The sequence below is a fragment of the Dermacentor albipictus genome, chromosome 1 (assembly GCF_038994185.2).
Source record: "Dermacentor albipictus isolate Rhodes 1998 colony chromosome 1, USDA_Dalb.pri_finalv2, whole genome shotgun sequence".
Lineage (NCBI taxonomy): Eukaryota > Metazoa > Arthropoda > Arachnida > Ixodida > Ixodidae > Dermacentor > Dermacentor albipictus.
Genome location: NC_091821.1, coordinates 403,229,894 through 403,245,119, shown reverse-complemented (window position 1 = coordinate 403,245,119; position 15,226 = coordinate 403,229,894). Strand labels below are relative to the sequence as shown.

At 45.6% G+C, this 15,226-nt stretch overlaps 1 protein-coding gene across 1 annotated transcript in view; it reads left to right on the top strand.

The window, feature by feature from the left end:
- LOC135903596 (5-hydroxytryptamine receptor-like) overlaps positions 1–10,842 on the top strand; it is an 86,298-nt gene extending 75,456 nt beyond the window's left edge. The window contains exons 2-3 of the mRNA XM_065433914.2: positions 3,506–3,803; positions 8,009–10,842. Of these exons, the coding sequence (XP_065289986.1) occupies positions 8,097–9,527 (1,431 nt within the window). The 5' untranslated portion in view covers positions 3,506–3,803; positions 8,009–8,096 and the 3' untranslated portion in view covers positions 9,528–10,842. The remainder of the gene's footprint in view (positions 1–3,505; positions 3,804–8,008) is intronic.
- The last annotated feature ends 4,384 nt before the right edge of the window (positions 10,843–15,226 follow it).

Genomic DNA, 15,226 nt, shown 5'->3' with positions numbered 1-15,226 from the left:
CGCACGTTCGTCATCTTCCTTACAATATATATATATATTGCAATGAAGCAGCCAGCCGGCCATCCATCAGAACGCTTGGATTACTCTAGCTGCGTCTTCCTCTTCTCTGTGCCAGCGCCAGCGCCCGATGCCAGATACACTTTCAGTTCAAACTCGGTTACGCTGCACTTTCCGCCCAACTTGCAACCACCCAACTTAGTGTGGAGGAAGCATGTCCAGGTCGACGTTAGTGAGCCATCCAATGCGCAAGCAGCCTTTTTGGCGGGTGGCACTAGCTGTTGCGCGCTGGTTGCAGGTCTCGCCGCCGGTTAACGCCTCACCATTGGACACGTAGAGCAGGGCATTTGGTGCTGTGTAAAGCCGCTCTGCGCAGCTCTCGCGTGCTTCTTTGCAGCGTTGCCGCTGGCTGCTGGGGACTTGCCGATGCGCTTGAATCTGTCGAGCTCAACGAAATATCGCGTGCCGTATGCGGCTCGCACAACCTTGAGGTATCTCGTTATGGTCCTTTCCGCGATATACTGGTCATTCTGGGGTCTCTTGCGCGTCTTTCGCACACGGGCAGGTCTTTCATGATGGATACGACCTCAGCTACATTAGTTGTCTTTGCTTGACTCAGCGATGCTTCCCTAAACATGGGGTGAACGGCCGCAAATTCAGCGGGTGACTACGTCAACAGCCAATGGTGTGGTTCCGACGGGTCAGGAAGCATCGCCATGCGGTTTCTGGAGTCGTAGCATCTGTGCCTCTCTCTGCCGCGGAGTTGATAGGTTCGGGAGCCGCTTCGCCGACTGCTGTAGACGGCAAATGGTCTCTGTCTCTGTACGTGATGGATGACCTCGGATGCATAGTGCTGGACCCGTGGCGGAAAAAAAAAATTCTTCGCATCTGGGGTCTACAGCGAGGATGTGGCAAGGCCACCTGCCAAAACCTTTCTGAATGCAGTTTCGCTGCTCCCGAGCTTCGAAAGGTCTTCGTCGCAGCAGCTGAGCTGGCGTAGTCTGACAAGTGGAACTAGCAGCGGTGGTAGGCTGTGTGTTAAGGGGTTCTGGTGAAGCCGTTGGTGTTGTGTCATGAGGCGTCTAGTGGTGGATCGACGCGGGTGCAGCGGTCGCCATGGGCTTCCCACCATCTGGGATGGAGCCGATGTCAACATCTTGTGAGCCGGCGTTTGCGCCGGAGCAGCCTGCGAACCTCTCTGTCGAGGAGTTGCTGTGCATGACTGCCGGGTCAGGGTCGTGTCCCTCACCAGCTCCGGCTGCGGAGTAATGCTGGTTGGGCTCGTCGCAGGCATGCGTGAGCGGGAAGAAAACAGCCATAAAAGCTTTTATCAATTCTGCCAAGGACCGGTGCTGGTGGCCTTCGTAGTGGTGCGAAGACTCGGCGCCAGCTCGAAGCGTCCCTGCTGCTACCAGCCATAGTTTGTTGTCTGACCAGGCAGAGAGAGCACTGAGCGCATTGGCTGTTTCCACTCACAGAAGGGAGTAATTATAGAATACGTGGAACTACTGTAGTTCCGAAACAGGCAGTGACGGTAAGGGTGCAAGCGGAAAAACGGAGGTGGCCCAAATGATGTAGCCCAGTGGATACGACGGCACCGAGTTGGCTCGCATGACGTCCGTTAATCTGCCGGCTGAGCAGCGCTTTGATCCAGTGGCGGAAGCCGGTGAACAATGAGGTGGTGGCAGTGGCCACAGTACTCACGTCAATCAGAACAATGGCCAAGGGAGCGTATGCATCATCCTTTGGTGGCTCAGAAGTCGAAGATTTTCTTGGGAAGCGATCAATGTGAAGAGAAGTTCCCGTGGTCGAAAGGAGGCATCCAGGATGACGTGGCCCCACGAGGAGTGTGGGGCCACTGAGTGCGCATTTGAAAAGAACGAGACTGTACAGGGCGTCCACCAGAACGTTTTACCCTAACTCGATACTTGTCCTCCTTGCGCTCGCTGTGCGAGCGCCCGAGGCCAAGTACACTTCGTCTACACATTAGGATGTATGTATGTATGTATGTATGTATGTATGTATGTATGTATGTATGTATGTATGTATGTATGTATGTATGTATGTATGTATGTATGTATGTATGTATGTATGTATGTATGTATGTATGTATGTATGTATGTATGTATGTATGTATGTATGTATGTATGTATGTATGTATGTATGAATGAATTTAAAAAGATGATGCAGATCCGACGCATTCTGGCAATCTATTTAAGCGAAGATTGTTGTGCTGTTTGCGTTGATTGACGATAATTCGTGGCGATGCATACTTCAAATGATGAAGATTATCAGTGCTTAGTTCAATGCTATAGCGGTGAATTGACATTTATCGTTACTTGTGTAACCTACCTTTTTTGTCTACGCAGTGCACAGAACACACAGAGAGACGTGTTTGCTTCAGTTGTTCTTGTTCGAATTTGTTCATAGCCTTCGAGAAGGTTAACAATGTCATTGCTTCACGCGGCGCAACGCATCCTGGCACAAGGGTTAAATCCTAATATGGGACTTTACTTGCTAAGCCCACAATATCATTATTAGGCAAACCAATGTGGTGGACTTCGCTTGAGTTTTATTCACTTGGGATTCTTTTGTGTGTACCTAAATAGGATTACACAATCTGGGTTCCACCTGCGGCGAGTTGTTTTTCATTTACTTCCATTTCTTTTTAGCTTTTCTTTATCTAAATTAGGAACAGCAAATAATGTCTCCTACGCTTTCCTTCATGTAATTGTGTGTTGTTTCTTACATTTTGAGTAATAAATTATGGCGCCTTCAGTTTCTTTTCTTCTGGTTCATTACTTAGCTATGGCGTCGAATTCGGAAGCTTTGATGCCTTCAGGTAACCTGTTAAGATTTATTGACCAGTTGCCTTAACCAAAAATGCTCACGTACTACATGACGCCTGCGATAGGTATGATGTTCTACATCCACTGCCACTACCTTGAGTAGTGGCGCTGGCTAACACTACTAGGCTTATCACATAGTAACATAGTAAAACATGACATAGTAAAATGACAGAAATGCCCCAGAAAGTGGATTGGAAAACGGTGCCGCGGTAGCTCAACTGGTAAGAACGTCGCATGCGTAATGCGAAGACGGGGAGGAGGAGGAGGAAATAAAGAGGGAAAGCAGGGGTGTTAACCAGAAATGCGAAGACGTGTGTTTGTATCCCACCCGTGACGAGTTGCTTTTTCATACACTGTCATCTCCATTTATGTTTATCATTTCTTTGTTTCAATTGGGAACTACGAAATATTTCTCCTACGGTTTCCTTTCTGCTATTCTTTGCTGCCATCTAATGATTTGACTAATAAATATCGGGTCCATCGGGGTCCGTTCTTCTAGTTCATTGCATGTATATTGCTACGACGTGACCGGCTTCCCAAACTAGAAAAACATGTATATTTTACCATTTGACGCTCCTAATGCTAGCACATTAATAAATCGAAGGACAGATAGATCTAATCACCTCACGCCTATACCGGTCTTTTCTTACCTCTCGCAGAATTTCGCACTCAAGCAACAAGGATTGAGGCGCATCCAGCAAGAGCGCGCCATACTCAGCTGCCTGCTGCCGGCTTGAAGACGTTCCAGACCGGGCCACGCCAAAGCAGCTCGGTCACGCAGGGTGGTCCATCCGCGTTCGAGTCTTTGCCTAGGTCTCCTCCACAAGACGGGAGTGTTCTTGAAGTGCTCGCTGCAAGGAAACGCCAACTACCACCTTCTACATCAATGTCACCCCGGGATCGCAAAAAGAAGCGGCACCGCTGCGGGTGAAGACGTCCATTTGGGAAGACACCACGGTAGGCACGTCTGGAGAACCCGCAGGAAAAAAAAGAGACATCTTTGAACATGTGGCTTGAGGTTACCAATTGATCGAAAAATAATTTTGTTTGCCTTCACTCAGTCAACCGCTTCTCGAGTGTGAGAAATGACAGGCCAGGGGAAGCGTAGATTTAAGTTGTTTTCAAAATCTGATGCCCTGGAGAAAAATGGGAGACACACTATAGAGCGAGTTGTACAGAGGCAAAACCAAAAGCTGGGGGGGGAAGAGTTTAACAAGAATATGCAGAAGCCGCTGATCAAATAACGCCGTTCATTTACACAACTTTGGGCTTGTTCCTTTGTATCTTTTCCTGTGACGCATGATGATGGCCGCTGCAGCTGCGTATTATATTTCTTCTGCCTTGTTTTCTAAGTAAAAAAAAAAAGACAGGCAGTCAATGCGACCGTACAACTTTAAAGGCTCCGCAATTTCATGGAGTAGGTTAAAGTAAAGTAGTTCATTGCGGTGTCAGAAGGTCAAGACTGTTTTCACATATTTCGGTTTCATGTGCATGCTACCTGCTTAAGATACTGCGAAATTGCAGTGCCACCATACTGCTTCTTCGCAGGTTCTCAAAAAAGAGTGTCCAAATAGTTCGCTCGGTTTTTAATGTTCAGTACGTAATTGGTGAGCTTTTCCTGACGGGAAGAAATGAAGATAAAGAAAAAAATACATGAGAGGCAGATTTGACTGCTCTGTTGTTTTCTATCAGCTGTCATTCGCAAAATTTGAAAAGGTTTTGCTTTTTCTGGATTTTCCATCAGGACAATCTGCTAATGCTTCCGTAAGGATCAACACTGGCTCATTTTACATTGATATGTGTAAACCCCTTTTCCGCACAAGAACATCCTTTCACTTTCACATCCGAAATCAATATGTACATAAATGTGACAGATTTAGATGAAATAGTTCGACAATGCAGAAAATGAATCCAGCTACATTGCCAGAAAGGTACCTAAAAAAGAGAATGGTCTTGGTGTTCTACCAACTATGCAACATCTAATAAATGCACTGCAGATTACCTTTCAAGTGATTTGACTGTAATAACGTGGCGAAAATTGAAGTTAAATAAATCCAAGTGCGCACTAAAAGCCGAGCCGGCTTTATATTAAACACACTGAAGCGAGACGAGCGTGCTGAATTTCTGCCTAAGGATAGCTGCTTCAGGAAATTTACACGTCGTCATTATAAGAAAGTATCATAAAAAAGGTGATATCTAGAGCGGTGACCATAAAGCTACTGCAATAACTTCAACCTTACGGCCAGCTGGCACATTCAAAGGGTAATTTAAGCTTTGTGCAGGCTGTAATAATCAACTGTACTGTTTACCGTTGCAAACTAGGTTCAAACAATACATGTGAATAAAATGCGATGCAGGATACTTTTCGCAAAGGGTAAAGTTTGTTCTTTTTGTTGCTTAAACCTTCACTAGTGACCTTTTTAATCTTTTATTCATTGTGTGCAGGCGTATCGTATACTTCTTTTTATGAAGAAACGTAAGCTAAATGCTGGAATGTTACTTTTGTAATCCCATTACATCAAGGTAACTGTGGCTCTCTCTAGATTAAGGTTTGGTAAACAGAGTGAAATAGATAAATGCTCATGTGAGACATGGAAAGAAAACGCCAAGTTCTTGCACCAGACACGTTGTGCGTCAAGAAGATTAGCGCTAAACAAGGATTTTGACCACTTTGATTTGACCTCTTTCACAAGGCTCCCTTTTTCACGAAAACCTTTGCGGAAGTAATAAATGTATTTAGGCTTGTACGTTTCATGGCACGAAGTATATAGCACATGCAGAACAGCCTATAAATTGCGTGACAAATGGAGGATATTATGTTGCCTCAGGCACTTGATATAGCGAACTTGAGTTGAACTTCCAGCGCCAGCATGTTTTTTTTTTTTCTCTGGGCTTGATTTTTTGAAAGCGTAAGCGTCTAATATGGTGCCAAAGAAGCCGGTGCTTGGAAAAGAGCACCGACTTGCTCCCTTTTTAACATTATTCTTGTACCATGGTATCAGTTATATGGAGTTCCTGCCACCAGATAGAGCTATAAGATACACTTTCTGGTGATCATCAAGCCAGGACGTGGGGGAAACGACGAGGCATCAATGAGGCCAGATAGAGCTATAAGATACACTTTCTGGTGATCATCAAGCCAGGACGTGGGGGAAACGACGAGGCATCAATGAGGCCTAAAGGTCAGGTGAGAGCAGTAAGAAAAGAAGAGCACGGACGACCATTTCCAAGCCTCTCAAACTGCGCACAATAAGAAAGTGCCACGCTCAGCGTATTTGGCTTTCTTCACTGTGTATACTGCTGTGAATGTTCAGGCCTCTTTGTTTCTATTATGCTTAGAGCCTCCTGTCTATCGGGTAAGAAGACCCAGCTGAACGAAAGCAAGAGCGCCGGGGAAGCTGAGGGTCATGATGTGCGCAGGGGGCTTACTCCCCAAAGCGCGGAAAAATAGCGGGAATCATTGCCATTCGCATTTCGTTTTTGCTTGGATACGCGTCTCTTTGTTGAGTTTTCTATGCGACATTCTATGCCACAAGAGGACCCACGCTTTGCGCATTTTTTTTCTCTCTTTTTGGTAAGTGAGCAAAATATCGGCACTCCATGAACCTCGAATGCAGTATTGTTCGCCTGTGAGCGCAGGTGCCAAGACGGCATGCATCCGTTTATGCGTTACGTAATCATCAAAATAGGTGTCACGTGACGGCGGCCGGGCGGTAGAAAGAAAATGCGCGTGGGAGGCAAATGCTCTGAGGGACGTGGGTCTTTGTTATGCAAGCAATCGCTCTTATAGCGGCTGACACATCAGTGGCATAGACCGCGAATTCACGTAGGCTTCGCAGATGCCTGAGCAATTAAGCGCGAAAATGTGATTCTATTTTCAGGCAAAGAAAGTAAACAAGAGTATTTAGTATTTATCGCCATATGCCTAGCACATGGGCAGTTTAGCCTAATGCCAATGCGTTGGGAATACTGTGTGGCTTTCTGCTTTGTTGCTAATTCCTAGCTTGATCGTTCTCTCGTTTATAGAGAAGCTGTTTGCCTCTTGTTGGTCGGCATTTTTCGTGTCCGCGTCCATAGGTAGAAACTTGGGCCGTCCCACGGCGGAGGTGAAGCAGGCATGCCTTATTTGGAATCACGCTCACGACATACAGAGCGGCACTCGTTTCACTCCTGAACAAGCACAAAACAAGCATCCGCACCACATATTTTGTGACTAGCCAGTGAAATTTATATAAGGACATTGTATCTCGACTCTCATGCATGCGTCCATAGCGTAATGGTTCCAATATCGGGCTTCTGTACTTAGGGGTCCTGTGATAGAAACCTGTCGTCGGAAAGTTCCAATAATGCTTCTTTATTCATTAAACAGTACTGAAACACTGGAGCATTCACTACAGGCATTGAGAACGTCATGAGAAAGCACTTTTGCGTGAATGAGACAAGAGCGAGACACACCATTCGTTATAATCGGTGACTTTAATGTTGACATTGCGAAATCCTACCACAAGGACCGGTTACTCTCGTTTGTCAGGGACAACTTTGGACTCGCACGCTACAACGACTCTACTCAACCAACCATGTGGTACACACAGATCGTCTTCGGATTTCGCCACGAATGTATTAAAATTGTCGAGGAACCAATCACGGTCTACCATAGCTACCACAAAGCGGTTACCTCTACCATCACAATTAAGTAATAAAACATTTCATTAGTAGGTGTAGTGCTTTTGGAACGGCTTCACTGGACCTCCACTTGCGCAGGGCCGGGATGGCGAGTCAATTTTTGTAGTGTTCCTTTCCTTCCTTTTTTCAAATCTTCTAAAAGCACAAGCACCTTATGATCAGAGTCATGTTATGGTTTACTTTCATTTCTTTTGGCATTTTATGCAACGCCAACACGGCGTTTCTAATAACCCACTATTGAGTTTAGGACCTGAAAGCCCATGATATAGGTACAATCATGGTAAGTCAGTAAGCAAATGCAGAGTTTGTTGCATTCCCCTAACGTGCATTTTACGTCCTGCATACATTAAAGGGCGCAGTACATTGGGTGTGTTACAGAGAGGTAAACAACTCAACCCAATTTAAGTGTCAAAATTTATTTTCGATGCTACCATCTTCTGTAACGTGTGAAAAAATTTACTTTTTGTTCCCATGCGCAGGTAGCGATCGCCGCGTGACCGGCGCTCTAATACTGGACGTGGGAAGCGCCAGTTCATCCTGAATGCAGTGCCACGGCTGCAGGCAACGATGAACCAGACACCGCCGGGCGTTCTTGAAAACGCTTGGCGCACCGGGACCATCTTTCTTGAGACAGCCATTCGAACTACAGTGAGAGCTACCATCTCTCCACACTTGAGCAGCAACTGGACGACGGACGTTGCGAATTGGACGGGCACTGACAGCAACGATACACGCCCGTGGCTCACAATGTTCGAAAGTGCGATCGGCGGCAGCGACGCGGCAGCGCTGAACCTGTCACTGACGGGTCAAAACGCGTCGTCTTACAACGCGGCCGCAGCGATAGCTGCCGGGGACGATGATGCGCTTTCACCGGCCACTGTGCCGCGCGAGCTACGGCTCGTCGTAGTTGTGCTCGTCTCGTGTATTCTGGGCCTCATCATTATCGCCACCGTGGTGGGCAATGTGTTCGTCATCGCAGCCATTTTCATGGAGCGAAATCTGCGAAGCGTCGGGAACTATCTGGTGCTGTCGCTTGGTGTCGCCGACCTGATGGTTGCCTGCCTTGTGATGCCTCTAGCGGCCGTCGCGGAAGTGAGCCGTGAATGGGTGCTTGGGCCCGCTCTGTGTGACGTGTGGACTTGCTGTGACGTCCTCTGCTGCACAGCGTCCATCCTGCACCTTCTTGCCATAGCCATGGACCGTTACAGGACGGTGGCTCAGGTGGACTACGTGCGCCAACGGAACGCACGTCAGGTCGGGCTCATGATTCTTCTGGTCTGGGCTGTTGCCGTCGCCGTGTCGGTGGCGCCTGTATTCGGATGGAAGGACCCGGACTTCCAACATAGAGTCCAGGTCAACCGTATCTGCCTGGTAAGCCAGGACGTAGGCTACCAGATATTTGCCACGTGTGCCACATTCTACGTGCCTCTAATACTGATTCTGCTGCTATACTGGCGCATCTACCAGGTGGCGCGCCGCAGAATACGCCACAAACCGGGCAGCAAAATTCCGATTGCGATGGCTAAGAGCCCGTCTTCAAACGTTGAAATCTCTGTTATCGTGGCCGGGGAAAATCACAGTCCGAACTCGTGTAGCGGCGGGACCACCACGCAGGAGTCTGACGTCTCACGTAACAACGACGGGGCGCCGCTGCGACCAGCGCTGCATCCCAGCAAAGACCGCAAGCAACAACAGAAGCAGCCGCACTTCTCCCGCGAGTCGCTTGAGTCCAAGCGCGAGCGCAAGGCCGCGAAGACTCTGGCCATAATCACGGGCGTGTTCGTCGTCTGTTGGATGCCCTTCTTCGTCAACGTGCTCCTCATGACTCTCTGCACGTCGTGCTCGTCCAGCGGTTACGCGTTCAGCGTCTTTCTGTGGCTTGGCTACGTGAACTCCATGCTCAACCCGATCATATACACCATATTCAGCCCCGATTTCAGAAACGCCTTCAGAAAGCTTCTGTGCACCAGGAAACCAACATACGAATTCAAGCGGTAATCGCCAGTAGCGCGGTGAGTCATGTGAAAAGTCAGCTTGCAGAAATATACGAGAAGGCAGGCAACATGGCAACGTGCATCCTACTTCAAAGACTAAAGATCACTGGATGCCACGTTGCCTAGAGTATCAAAACGCTGATCGTTGTGACTGAGGTAATGGGAAGACTGAGATTTGTTGTCAACCGCAGGGATGAGCATGTTGTATCGGTGCCACTCCTATGGCCTCTGTTGAGACTGAGAAACCCTTTGTTCAAATTTACTGAAACTCAGTTTATTCACCGGCTAAGGTGCTATCGTTGGAGAGTGCATCAGCCTAATTTTGTTCCTCACTCTCCCTGCCTCCGTTTTTATGGGTCATGCGCTCCACAACGAAGAGATCAGATCATTAAAGTTGCTTGGGTCTACCTTGTTGCTCATCAGTTGAGGATGTATTTATATCTTGACAGCGCTGAGGAAAATCCGGTTCCATGCAAAGCCAATGAGCAGGAATTTATACCTTTGTTACGCTATTACATTAGTTACAATCCACCATGTTACATTTCAAGTGATTACAAATTAAAATGAAAATGCAGAGTGACATGCAATTAGCGATTACTATAAATTGACAATAACTGAAGGCAAGTGAGCGCATATGCTTGTAATAACTAAACTAATTATATTGTTCACCTGTAAGTCCGTCATCTATATGACGACCCAAATTCAGGTGGTCACTTACCTTCAAATTATGCAGCATAGAGAAAACATTTCTGTTTTGCTAAGAATAAATTATTACGAATGAAATTTCCGGCAATGCCCTGAACCTACAGATTTCCCGAGTGTAATGTACGCGTATTTTTGTTGTTTGTTGATTCGGCAGTTTTCGAAAAAAATGTCTAACTAAACATGCAAGCATATTGTTTTGGAATGTTTCTCGCAGCATCAAAATTAGCCTCAGCTTTGCGTAACAAAGGTCGCTTCCTTGTAGTGCACATCTATATCAAAGAAACAAAACAATATATGCTTACAGTTGGAACTGTATTATTCAATAAACATAGTAGATAACTGGCGCTTAGTAACAAGAAAGAGGTTTGAAGAATAGTGTTCTTGAAATGGCACATAAGAATGCTTTCATTTTGTCAGCGTATTGAAGAATCCTGAAAGCACCAAGTCAGCTGCCTTCCACAATTGGTCTGACTAATATCCTCGTCGAAAAGTCAACAACATGTGCAGCTCTTACTTAAGTTAAGAAAGCTAAAGCAAATATTCTCGTAAACGATGACAAGCGCATTTTAGATAGCTTTGGAGTCAAGACATAACGATGGCCGATGGTTTGCTGTGGACTCTAGGCGGAATCGATGAGACATACTGATAAGGCTGCACAAAGACAGCACCGACATTCGCTGTCTAGCCTATGACAAGGACCAAACAACTGCTAGTTATTACGGTAGCGGTCGGGTTAGGCTAGGATCGTGATCCCTTGCTCGATGCGCATTAAACGTTGCAGTTTTAAGAGCACCAATTTGGAATGCACTGAGCGAACGACTGGCGCCACGTGAAACCAGGACACCCGTTGGCAACTTTCTGCGAAAAAGTGCTCTCGTGTGTGCACACTTTTCTGTGCTGACGCCTGTTACTTGTGCACTCGGTCAACGGGTTTCAAACTCCTTGGTGCCAGTGGACGAATATGTGCCGTCATGCCATCTGCAAACTTTACTACGAAGAAAACAAGAAAAGCCCAGTGTGTCTGCGTGTTGTGGAAGAGTGACATTTGTGACTTGCCGCGGGTTCCGTATTCGCAGTGGCAGTTTCTGAATCTCTTGCTGGTATTTCTTGGGTGTGTGGGTAAGGGTTATGGCTTCTTTTTTTGTGTCTATACGTTACTCAACAAACCTTAGGCCACATCTTTGAGCCCACAACCCGTATAAAGGAAATGCTGTGACTTATTTTACCTATGAGACAAATGACTATTTTCAGACGTTGTTATTGTCTAGTGCAACCTCCATTCCAGTCCTGTCGGCCCTCTGTGCAATCTGTTGCAGTGTGAAGACATCAAAAAATGCAAATGACGAAGGCTATGACTGTCGAATTTTAAATTTCTTATCGCAATTTCGTGATCGACATCAGTTCAACAAAGAATGTCACTGTTTCCAACGTTTCAAGGAGCGGGCGTGTCATCGCCAGCTTAGCCTGACGAAGACAGTCGCTTAGCGGAAACGCTGGCTAAAGTTACATACAATTCGCCTTCAACCACTGTTGACCACTTCAAGCTTCCAGATTGTGGACTTCTGTCATATTTTGATTAACGCCCTGTAAATGTTTGTCGTTGAGCCATATAACTGTCGAGAGTAATTGTACCAAAAAGATTTCTGAATGTGCAAATTGTCGAGCTTTCCCTTTACTACTGTGTTCTCGTACTCATGGCACACCTACTGTATTATGGTGGATAATGGTACTTTTAGTAACCGAAGCTCCATAGGGGATACATAAAATCAGACCATATTGTAGACCATTTTTGAGGGTGAACTAGGCTAATCAACCGCTGCCTAAAAACGTAATGTGCTTAAAATTGTGTAATACGCACAAAAGGGGCACACAATGATAAATGGCGCAGCACTATCAGAGCGCATGCGCCCCATAGAAAACCAGTTTAACTAATTATAGTGGCGCATAAATGGCTTCAATGCCACCTGCTTTGTTTCTCTAGCAACATCGCCTAGGTTGAAAGTTTATGACATTTTGGAATTCAGAATTCTGGTTTAACTTCTTGATCCCGAATCGTTGATGTATAATAGAGCACATGTGCATTTGTGCACTTGTACCGCTAACTATTCTAAATTGTAGTGGTGTTTCTTCTTCATTCGCAGGAGCGCAGTCTTCAAATTTCTTAGACAAAAGTTACATAAGTGCAATATGTCGCCAGGCCGCAAGTGTGATTTAGCCGGTTGTTTTCGACTTGGTTGTAAGCGTTCCACATGACGTTCTCTCATTGGGCGCTTTCCGGGTGCAGAAATGCAATATGAATCTTCCGCCACTGCTTCACTATATTTCTTTCAAATGTGCTACTCTATATGTGAAAGGTAGAAACATTACAAACTTCTAAGGGAAGTTTACACTCTTAGAATACGCCGCTGAGAGACGTCCAATTTCTCTTTCCCTGTTTTGTTTACTTTTTTCTTCGCGCTCCAAAATGAGATATTTATATATTTACGAGCATTATTACAGGCTGCTCAAATTTTCGTCCGCTTACTCTTCTACTACTAAAATTGAGCATTTGTGGACTTGTGTGCATGGTAATCTTAATTATCTGTGTGTGCGTGTACATTCTATATACGTACGGTTAGCTAATGTCGCCCTTTGCGACATGGCGCGTCGTTGCGGAAACCGAGCTTGTGCGTGTAAACTAGATATCCATCTCGGCAGCATCAAGTGCGCCACCTTCCTGTGAATCCAGATGGTGCTGGCAACGCAGGGTGGCGCCCACTGCAAGTACCCCGTTGTAGATAACTCGAAAGCAGGACTATATTCGATCTTGACTGTTTTGATTGGAAAAGCGTCGGTGTAGCCATTTATAACAGAGATAGGCATTTTACCTTTCCAGGTCTCCACAAGCCCAGATGTGCTACTGTCAGAAAAGCAGAGAGAACGAAAAAAAATTAGTCGCAAATGACTTGCGCCGATGTTGGAGTGCGTGTGAAAGGAAGAGACGTTTTCTTGTTCCGTTGTTCTTATGTCCCCCTAAAGCGCACTATGTTTATATAATTTAAGCATTGCAATGTTTCTAGTTAAAGCGTTGTGCTCGAGCTTCGCTCCTAAGCGTGATTTCTTTGCAAGTTTCTTTTCTACGCGCCTCACATGACTAGCCTAACGTACCGCGCCAGGTGTAGTGGATTCCGGCGTCTTATTTCCCCAATTAACTGATCATTTCATCCTTTAATGCATTCCGAGGCTTGGTATGCTTTCAAGTTCAAAAAGCTTGTCACTGCTAATACCACTGGCCCTCCATTTGGTTTAGCTGCGCTGACCATTAAATACAAAACATACTGCCCATTACACGTTTTGTCCACCAGAAATAAATCTCAAAGGTAAAGTGATAAACCTACGTATGACTAAATTTTGCTTGTAGGCTGATAAGATATGCACTTTAGGTATTAGTGGATTGGCAGCCGCATGTAATATTGCAGCATAGACCATACGTTAATGTTTGTAGACACAAAATCTTCGTTTTCATTAGTACTCCAACTTGAACTCTATTCAAACTGTGTACGCAATCACTTGGTCTGTGCCTTTCATACAGTGAAATTCGACATGTCCCATGATTCTTACACACAATGGACAACCTATAATGGGATCGATAAAAAATAAATATCAAATGTCATAACACATTTTACACGTACAGACAGACAAGCGCACACACAAATACTACTTCAGCTCGAATGATGTTCTCACAATGGACCTTTTGTCCTCCTCTCGTTGTCTCTAGCCCTTCCTTGCTCCATTACGCTATAAATTCTAGGCCTCCGCTTCGACTGCTAGCATTCCAATTTATTACTGTGGTGCCCTTGTATTAATCCCTGCTGTAAGTTCTGGCAGCTCGATGTCATGTACAGATTTTGAGACGACGATACATTCGTGGAATCTTCTCCCGAGGTGGATTCCCGGAGCCGCCGCTACTTACACTGGTGCCTGACATGATACAGCAAAAGCGTGTCTACGTTTTACCTCGACGGTTCATGGCCGGTGATGGGCAATTGTGCATGTATGTGCCTGATATGGGCTAAACAGAATGATCATGTTGCACCCATACCTTCCCGCTCTTTCTGCACATGGCAAATCGTTGTTCAGCATGAGGCAGTGCCATGATGCCATTTTATAAGTTAGCAAAACACTAAGCGAATAATCTGTTAATATTTTAGGAGAGAATGAAAACATTATGTGTCGTCAGAAAACGCAGGATTTTAAGGCGCAGCTGGAAGAAAAGGAAATCTTAACCATACAACGTGGAATAGTTCTTTTACGATCGAAACCTGAGGAAAGTCATGGCCGAATACGTTCATTTCGAAGAATAATGCCAAATACATGCCAAATTGCTAAGTACATATGCACTACTGTGCTCACCCAAGTCGTCTAGTTAAAATGGACTATTTTTGCGTAATCTTCTGTTATCACGACAGACCACAGTTTCAGGATTTTCTGCTTCCTTACCAGTAACCAACGGAGTATCGAGATACAAAACTGTATACGCGTGTCTTGATCAGTGTCCAAAATACTCCTTTTTACAGTGTTCTATGCTCTCGCGGAGAGTGGAGCAGGGCCACAAAGCACGAGATGAATGAACACCCACATGCTACATTTGGAAGGAGCGTTATATATGCGCAAGCTTGAGCCACGCGTCCAGTTCATCGTTATGCGTTTTTATGAAGTGTACAGAAAAAAAAAACAGTTGGTGATGGATACGTTGAATTTTACTGTGCCCTCATGGCTAGTCATCGTCACAATGAAAAGATGTTACCATGCAGGATACGAGTTAAACGAAGAAACAAATGTGCTGCTTTAACAATTTTTGGTCTGCAAGGATATCATGCAGTGATTAGCGTAAATAACTCAAACAGTGGCCACCACGATTGCAACGCCCTGGTAAGCATATAGAAAGGGTACACAATCACAGATACTTCAAACGAAGTCTCCAGCCACGAGATGTATTCGACTTTCTGCAAGGCGTTA